The 9,797-nt window shown below is 34.2% G+C and overlaps 1 protein-coding gene across 1 annotated transcript in view; it reads right to left on the reverse strand.

The window, feature by feature from the left end:
• Positions 1-9,396, reverse strand: part of LOC149782150 (NACHT and WD repeat domain-containing protein 2-like) — a 43,722-nt gene extending 34,326 nt beyond the window's left edge. The window contains exons 1-4 of the mRNA XM_089933590.1: positions 9,288-9,396; positions 5,171-5,401; positions 3,713-3,801; positions 1,495-1,611 (exon numbers count right to left, since the gene is read on the reverse strand). Of these exons, the coding sequence (XP_089789716.1) occupies positions 1,495-1,611; positions 3,713-3,801; positions 5,171-5,273 (309 nt within the window). The 5' untranslated portion in view covers positions 5,274-5,401; positions 9,288-9,396. The remainder of the gene's footprint in view (positions 1-1,494; positions 1,612-3,712; positions 3,802-5,170; positions 5,402-9,287) is intronic.
• Between the last annotated feature and the right edge of the window lie 401 nt (positions 9,397-9,797).

The raw sequence follows: 9,797 nt of genomic DNA on the forward strand, positions 1-9,797 counted from the left end.
TGTGAAAGTCACATAAACAGAAAGTACTACTGCTTCACCTACAGTCACTATGGTAATCAAATAAAAAAATAAAAAATTTTAAAAAAAATAATATACTTTGCATTTAAACACCAATGCACAATCTTGAGGCATTTTCTTACTTTTATCTTATGAAAATAACAGTGAGATAATAAATACATCTGATCCATATTTTCAGTAATATTATCAATAACAACCTTTTGAAAATAAACTGCAGCTCTCTGAAATGGCATGGAGGAGGCTCCACCCCTTTACATCTCCTAACATAATATTTTGCCATATTCTACTTGATATGTTCAACACATATTATTCAATGGTAAATCCACGAAGTAAATGTTTATATTTGTTTACAGTTCAAATTTCTGTCCCCTATGCAAGGGGACAATTTTTTAAAAAATATATTATTCTGTCTCATTTTCTCTGAGTGATGATTGTCTGAATGAAATGTATCACTCTTTTTTATGTTTAGAAGGATTTGTGATGATTTGATCACTTATTAGCACAAAAAAGCATAGGCAATAATTCATATCGGTTTGACCTAATTTCTGCTTCTTTCTTCACGTTAAAATTTTAAAAAAAGGAAAAGAATAGTTCCTTTTCTGTTTTTGAAAAAATGTTATGACTATATACTGCATAAAATCTATTTTTGCTTGAAATGACCATTCACTGAATAAACTTCTGCATTTAATTTAGTGGCTGGTCAGTTCATTCTTGAATGACATCACACAACAGAAAAATGTGCTATAGTCAAGGGAGGTAATGTAGTTGGTATCTTTGAAACTCTTGCTCTGCAATTTTATCAGCAAATTTCATTAATTCAGATGAAGTATAATCTACCAGAGAAACAGATTTTGATTTATGTATAATGTACATATTGAAGAATTCTCTCGATATTTAACCTTCAAAGAACAATAATTCTGAAACCATTTTCTTCCGTTTACATGTATAATTAACCTCTATATAAAGGACATATGACAACATGATAGTTAACCTCTATATAAAGGACATATGACAACATGATAGTTAACCTCTATATTAATGACACATGTCAACACATTATTTAAACTCTATATAAATGATACCTGCCCTCAAGTATATTTAACCTCTATATAAAGGACATTTGTCAACATGATAGTTACCCTCTATATTAATGACACATGTCAACATATTATTTAAACTCTATATAAATGATACCTGCCCACAAGTATATTTAACCTCCACATAAAGGAGACCAGCCAACATATCTACTAAACCACTATAAAAAGAGACATGTCAACCTGAATATTTTACCTCCATATCAAGGACACATTTTAACATGTATATTTAACCTGGTACTGCCAAGAAAACTGATAATCCTCATGCAAAATGTGAAGATCTCTGATAACTGATTATTCACATATAAAAAAATGCCACTCTTTGATCAAAAGAAATAGCAATAACCAATAATATCTAGGATATTTTCTTCTCAGATATTACCACAAAGTTTGGTCCGGTGGAGAGTCTCTGACAATTGTAGATTTCTTCTCGGCAGAGTGATGTTGCTTGATGATAATTTGTGGCATCAGCTGGTACGCCCCATCTCATGTCCACCACCTATAAGTAATATAAGATCATGCAAATTAAATGAGTAATTACACTTTACAGTGTATGTTAAAAGATCTGAAAATATCAAAATGTAATAAATTTTCACAAGAAAGGAGAGATTATATACCAGTATATAATCTTTCCCAAAAGTGACTACAGGGATAAAGAGATCTGATGGGAGAGGCCCAAATGAACGCCATGATGTCAACAAAACATGGACTGGCCAAGAAATAGGTAAGTCAGCTGGCACAGCTTTTAAACCTAAACTAGCACTACATACAAATTTAAGATGCACTAGCATGCAGCACTTGGACTGATTAAGTTACTACAGAGTGCATGAATTACCCATAATGCAATCATCACTGTTATTACTGTTTATTCTGTTTACATTTGGTCTGCAACCCATGTATTCTATTGACAAAAACTTAGAATGGGTCATGTTATTAAACAAACTGACCTTCACATCTGTGCAGGACTATAGCAATATGCCATCAGATCTGTGTAGGACTGTAGCAATATGCCATCAGATCAGTACAGGACTGTATCAATATGCCATCAAATCTGTATAGGACTGTATCAATATGCCATCATATCTGTATAGGACTGTATCAATATGCCATCAGATCAGTACAGGACTGTATCAATATGCCATCAGATCTGTATAGGACTGTATCAATATGCCATCAGATCTGTGTAGGACTGTAGCAATATGTCATCAGATCTGTATAGGACTGTATCAATATGTCATTAGATCTGTGTAGGACTGTAGCAATATGTCATCAGATCTGTATAGGACTGTATCAATATGCCATTAGATATGTGTAGGTCTGTAGCAATATGTCATCAGATCTGTATAGGGCTGTATCAATATGCCATCAGATCTGTGTAGGACTGTAGCAATATATCATCAGATCTGTATAGGACTGTATCAATATGCCATCAGATCTGTGATGGACTGCAGCAATATGCCATCAAATATGTGCAGCATTTCTGATCATGAAACTGATGATCCAAATCCAACAAACCCAGTAGTACTAAAAAGGGGATATAATTCAATAACTAATCATGCAAAGATAAGCACATGTGTAGCTCATAACCCTACTGAATATTAATATTTTTAAACAGTTTAATAACAATTTATCTAAAGTAGAAAACAATAGTCTGACAAAAAGGACTGACACTCTTCTGTGTTAAATCAAATTCCCAGGAATTCAAGATAAGATAATTCTCTGTATAAGCCAATGAATGTTGGAGCCATCACTGACATTCTTCTGTGATAACAAGATTTTCAAATTAGCTGCCATGAAGGATATACTGGATGCCAGATTGGCACCATTTTCATTGAGGACCAAGCAGATGTAATCCCATGTTAATATGACCATCCATTTTGTGGGAGTACCAACAGCAGTCAGATTTTTATTTCCTAACTAGGAATAATCATTCTGGCATTGCTAGACCACAGCTTTTGTCATATCCTTGTTTCTCCATTTTAAATCCAAGTTTAAATCGACAAATGTGAACATCAAAGCTGTCGCTATTTTGAATGCCTGACAGGTGTAACAACCTTTGTTGATTAAGCTTTCATCTGCAAGAGGCCATATGTTCATAACACAGATTTGGTTAGCTATATATTCACAAACATAAACATGACTGAATTACCCTCATGGAAATACAGGCAATATTTAAACAATGTTGCCAAACAAAATCAATCTTTTTTGTTCTGTCATTTACTACTATGCACTTTTAGCCAATGTATAAAATATCGATGAACATAGGTACTGTAACACAATGGAGAAGAAAACCATTGGTTATTTAATGTTTGCTTTAATTTATTAAAAGTGGTCATGGATAAAGATAAAATATATATTGAAGGAAAAAAGAGGGGGCATTTTTTATCTATATCAATTGCATCTAGATCCGAATAAGGGCCCAAAACGACCCTTACAGTACATAGCCCTTTCTGACATCTGACCTGTCAGAGTGAGGAATGAGAACTAAATTAATTGGCCTATTTGAATACAATGATAATTGTAAGCTTTACAAATATATGCAAACAGAATTAACATTCCTAAGAAAATAAAAGTATATATATAAGCAATAAGCACCATACCTGAAAGTCCAGTCCATGCTTTTCTTTACAGTAGGTCTTTAGCTTTGGATAGACATTCTCCAGCAACACATCCCTTTCCTCTCTTGTGTCTATGAAAGATTACAGCAATGTCTAATAAGCAACATCATCATAAAAGAGACTTTGTCCCAACCATACCCAAATTGTGACTCATTTACCCTAGGATAAAATAAGACACAGGTGCAATTTCAGTTGTACCATTTCAAGCCAATAAAGGTCGTAACTTGAAAATCATCGTGTATGTGTATCGATAATGTATCATATCATAAACTGTATATGGTCAATCACAAAATATGGTTGTAGTTGTAGGGTGGGGATCTCAACAGATTCCAAGTTATGACCTAAAGGCTTAATTTCTGGGGGCAGGGAAAGAACACATGGTCAACGTCAATTGTGATTCCTAATATACAGTCAACCAGGGATGAATCTGTGCTTCCCGAATGTCACAAATTGCGTTGTTTTTTTCATTATTGGCATCAAAATATACCATCTGACGATTATTTGGGTGACAACATTTTTGGCTGTTAAAAACTGTATATACAGTCTTGGGTTTTGAGTAGAGAACTTGAAAGGCCCCATGACAGGAAGCCGCAAACTTTGATATAAAATTACACTGAAATCTATTGTTACATAAGCAAATCCTTTGTTCATATTGACAAAATACACTAACACAGCTTTGTTTTATCATAATCTGCTTATGCTGATGTATGGCCTTAGTACTGTATGCGTAATATAACCAAAATATTTGTGCTACCTGACTAGCTACAACTGACCGCCTCTGAAGGCAGGAATGGTAATGACTAAAATCGACCACAGGATCATGGCAATATTTTTTTCTTTTGAAAAGTGTACCAGAAAAAATAATTTTGCTGAAACTTCAAAGAAAACTGATTACTTTTGAAGCACTCATCGTTCTGTAAATATACTAAGCAAATGGTGAAGAAAAAAATTTATATCTCAATGTTATACAATTATTCTATGCTGCCACATCAATAACAAATGTTTCATCCTTCAAATAGGACCTTTCGTGGTGCCTTCAATAACACATGTACCTTCATCAAAGCAAGCCAAAGACCTTTGATAAAAGGAAGTCAGCAACAAACTTACATAAAAGCATTTTTTCATTTTTTATAGTGACTGGAACATACAGACTACCTGTTACTTGTCACAGCTTTATATTCAACATTTTAGAACATTAAAGGCTGCTCCATTTGATCCGATGCAGAACTCATTTTAGCCATCACTTCTTTTTCATGTTTCAGTTTCATTTATTTAGTTTATCTTAACCCTGGGACTTGAACTCTGGCCTTTTCACAAAATATCAATAGATATATTGCTTACCCCAACATGAGGAAGCTGAAACAACCACATTACAATACCACAAAATAAAAATGGCAATAAAATGTTTAAATATTTTCTTTTCTTTCTGGATTTACTAACCTGTAAATGTTGAACTGATGAATATTCGAACAAGCCTGGAGTTCAAGGTTGGCAGGTTGTCAAGGCAACCCCTCATCACAGACTGGTACTGCGATTCTGACATGACCAGATCTTTCTGGCCAATTCAGGAAAATTAATGACTGTGAACCAGTTTCATGATCAACTCATACATAGCATCTTCTCTAAGGATATTTTATACCCTATCTCTCCATGTATCCCTTAATCCAAGTTCTAAAGAAGAAAATAAAAAAAAATAACAATGTGACATTTTACTTAAGTCCCATTGGGATTTACAGCACAGCAAGCCTTCTCACTTAGTGCATGAAACATCATTATCTTGTGAATGTAAATCAAAGCTATTAAATCTTTTAAAATCTTTTATTGTTTTTCATTTCTACAATAATAAAACTCTGTGCACATCAATAACTGCTGACAATCAGTATCATCAATGCACCTAGAAAAAAAAAACAAGTTACGGTGCCCTACTTTTTTACAATAACAAAAAACTCTTCATCTACTACAAATCAGTTACAAGATCTTTCTATTTCTTTATTTGTATGTTGTTGGTGGAAGGGGGGTACAAATATATTTAGACTGTATAACATGGATTTAATTGTTTGTCTCCAAATATATATATATATATATATATATATATATATATATATATATACTGGAAATTACTACATTCATAATGCATGCTATTTCTCATTTTTAGATGCCAGAGATTAAACCAAGTTAATCATATCTTGTTTTTATAGGAATGCAAATTATAGATCTTCCAATTGTTCAGCTTGTTTTCAAAATGTCCCTTTAAGAATCAAGTTACAGTAGCTCTCAGTATTATGGATTATTTCAGTCTTTCCTACTGAACACGTATTGCATTATCCCATTCACATATTGCATCATCCCAGTCAGAGCCAGTACTGGGTATAAGTAAAAACTATGGGTTCATTAAGAGGGAGATAAGCCTGTTTATTAATGTCTAGGCCCTTAGAATTTAACCCTACAAATTTTAATGGCAGTGGCTGGGTTGATATAGACCAACTACCTGTAATCCATCATATTTAATTACTTTCAAACATTACTGGCTGTGGTGGAGACCAGCAATACAACTAAATTTAAGTTTTCACTATATAAGTGCATGCCTCAACAGTCTGATCATACGTCGACCCACAATAAAACTGAATAAGTGATATGTAGTGAATTCTTACTAAACAAAGATTGATAGGAGACAGATCTGACTTCTTGTCATTATATAAAAGTGAGTCAAAATATTTTTAAATATTTTGGATAGGTCTGTCATTATATATCACTCCATACACCACTATAATATACATATATGAGCGGTGAACCATTCCAGTTCAGTAAATTCTGTTTTTATTACTGCAACTTAACAATATTTCACTTAGTTTTAAATTTAAGCAATTCAAACCAATTTGTGTTTGTGTGTGTGTGTGTGTAAGATTTTGATTTTTAAGATAGCCTGAACAATTTTAGTGTATAGTGCGCCAGTTTATAGTGATGTCTAGCACTGGATTACCATTCATGCCAAAGACATGTAGCATCATGTCCCACCCTGTCACATTATGCTAACGCCAGGCTAACCAGTCCTAATACTAACCTCTTGATGATGGGCACCAAAGAGAGGCAGGTGCTGGTACCATTGTTATAAGTGTTTGGTATTACTTGACCAGGGTTCAAACCCACAGCAGTACAAACCAATCTGTAATGTGGTTTTGAATAACTCAATATTTTATTTTTATACTTTCATGTGTATTACCTTATGTCATTATTGGATTATCCCTCATATAAAGAGTCAGAATTTATACAAGTTGGTCCAGTCACATAGCGACCACTGCAAATCAAAAAGGTTGGGTGGTGGTGGAGGGCAGAGTTGGGGCCATGGCCCAGTAAGGGCTCAATATTCACATCAAACTTTTTTATTGGATGGAAGCTAAACACAAAACTTGTGGAGTTGTCCAGATTGTCTGCTCTTGGCTACCAAACCATGACTGGTAGTCCCAATTTCTACCATCTGGATTACCTGACCTGGTGATATGGAATTCTAATTTCTAACATGTGGATATCTAGACATGACTTACAATCCTAATGTCCACAATCTGGACTATCCATCCTCAACCTGTAATCACGATATCTACAAAATGGACCATCTAATCATGACTTGCAATCATAAAGTCTACATTAGGGATAATGGAACGAAGATTTGTAATTTTAATTTCTACCATCTAATCATAATCATAATGAAGGTCCATCACATAGTACAACAATATCACTGTTTAACGGGGGCCCCGAGTGGCCGAGTGGTCTAAAGCGCTCTTCGTTATGGATCACTGCCATCTCACCTCTGTCTATGGTGGTTTGAGTCTCGGATTCAGCCAATGTGGGTATGTGAGAAAGCTTGCCAGTAGCTTCTCGTGGGTCGGTGGTTCTTTCTGGGGTTTTCCTGGGTTCTTCCTCCACCATTAATACTGGCCGCCATACATAGCCTATCGTGTGCTGAAAAATGGCGTTAAACTCCACAACAACAACAACAGCACCGTTTAACTGATCATTTCTTTCAAATTCCTATATATACTTTTGAATGTTTCTGTAAATATGTCTTGCTTGGTTGATAATATTCTGTAATGAAGGGATGAATTACAAAATTAGTGAGAATGACTAAACATTTTGTTTCTTTATGCTACAGCATCACTTACGTTAGTGGCGTTTTAATTTATAAAATATTGTGGACTCATACTTCATGAATTGAATGAAAATTATCTCCTGTTACCTTAGCCCTTCTTTAATAAAAGTGCAACATTTAATTCAATTCAGCATTATTCTAAAAACATGTTGGAATTGCACCTGACAGTACTGGATCACAAGAGTACATACCAAGGTGCACTGTAAGAGGTTGTCCCAAAACAACAACAAGCATGAATCTGTCTGTAAAGCACTTCATTTTCAACCAAGATTCATTGTATCTCATTACAAAAGATACAGTTTAAAATAATAGTTCCCAAATGACATTATCGGCTGCCATATTTGTGGTCAGCTGAAATCAAGCTTTCTGTTAGTATCTATATTTGTGATTTATAAGTTGACTTTGCTTCAGTGTGCCTTGCTAAAAATGGTAAATTTTGGTGATCGCATAACGGAGAAACTGCCAGTTTGCCTGTTGTCCAGGTAAAATGAGCAGAGTATTATCTGCTAGTGACCTTATAGGGAAGCATCTATTCCTGATTTATATGTTTTAGCTGGGCACCTGTTTCAAATCAACTTCATTGCAATCTTGATTCAATTGGAAGAGCACACTTTTATTTTAGAATATGACTGGACTGTAAGCATTCTTACAATCAAACTTTTGGCATTACCTATGGTTTAAGAATTGATTATAGTAAATCAATGCAACACAATTATAGTGGCAAGTTTAGTAATTGACAATAAACGCATAGACATGTGAAAATAATCCATTATTGCTGATAATAATAAAGAATCCATTCCTTTGCCGAAATGCACCATATTTCTACAAGTATTTTTTAACCATGATTTCCTCCATATGTTTTATGTTTTATTCCTTACCTGTGATATTGGTCAGAACATGTACGGTCATCTTAAAAAGAAAGTGATATGAATGATTCACAGTCTTAAAGTTTTGTTTTCAAGTACAATCTCTGGGCTACAGAAGCTCAGCAGCAACACAGCAGTTTTACTTATGGCCCATTGATCTACAATCTGATATTAATGTTTGTTAGGACTTATAGGCAAGCATTGCTTTATGCCATATTTTGATGGCAAATACCTTGTCCTAACAAAGTAAATTGCCAATAAAAACAAAAAATAAATAAATTTTAAAAAATGCAATATCAGGGGAGACGTCTTATATTGTTGGGCTAGCGCAAAATACCAATCCAACATTGTAAGACGTCGACCCTGATATTTTTGTAAATATCAGGGTCAAGGTCTTACATTCGTAAGAATAGCAAAATATAAATACAGCAATAAAGTTCCTTCATGTTTGGATGCTGGTTTAGATAACTCTTACAAATTAGGTGAATTTCTAAAAGTATACAATATCTTCCGCAATACTGGTAAATATCATTTAACAATATATTACCTTGCATATAAAACAATATAATGCAATATTAATCATCTTCCACATTATTGTTGCTCGTCAATGACAGTGTGTGCACTGCAGTATATGTTTACTAACAGCCGCATTCGAGGTCAATTACCGCTATATTGATCGAACCTCGAATAAAAAACCTAAAGCTTGATTTTCGGGCAATCTCGGATATGTAGGAAATAAAGAAAGGACCAACGATTTGCGCGGTATAATTTATTCGCATCATCGCGATGAATCTAATCGCATAAGTGGCAGCGGTGATCAAAATAGATTGAGGTTTTAGTCTTGCAATGAAATTTCGGGCGAACAGAATGTATATATTATTTATTCTTTCTTTAAATTACTGCGCTGGCATACATCTGGGCAAGATCTTGTTTTTCGATAGTAAACCAACATATTCGAAATGGCGATACAAGACCTAATTTGAAGCATTCTCGCCTTTAAATAGGAATCTACTCAATCGGAACATAATTCGGTCATTTCCGTCAGGTGGTGAAGTAA

Source organism: Sinohyriopsis cumingii, chromosome 15 (genome assembly GCF_028554795.1).
Source record: "Sinohyriopsis cumingii isolate HCF-2022 chromosome 15, ASM2855479v2, whole genome shotgun sequence".
NCBI lineage: Eukaryota > Metazoa > Mollusca > Bivalvia > Unionida > Unionidae > Sinohyriopsis > Sinohyriopsis cumingii.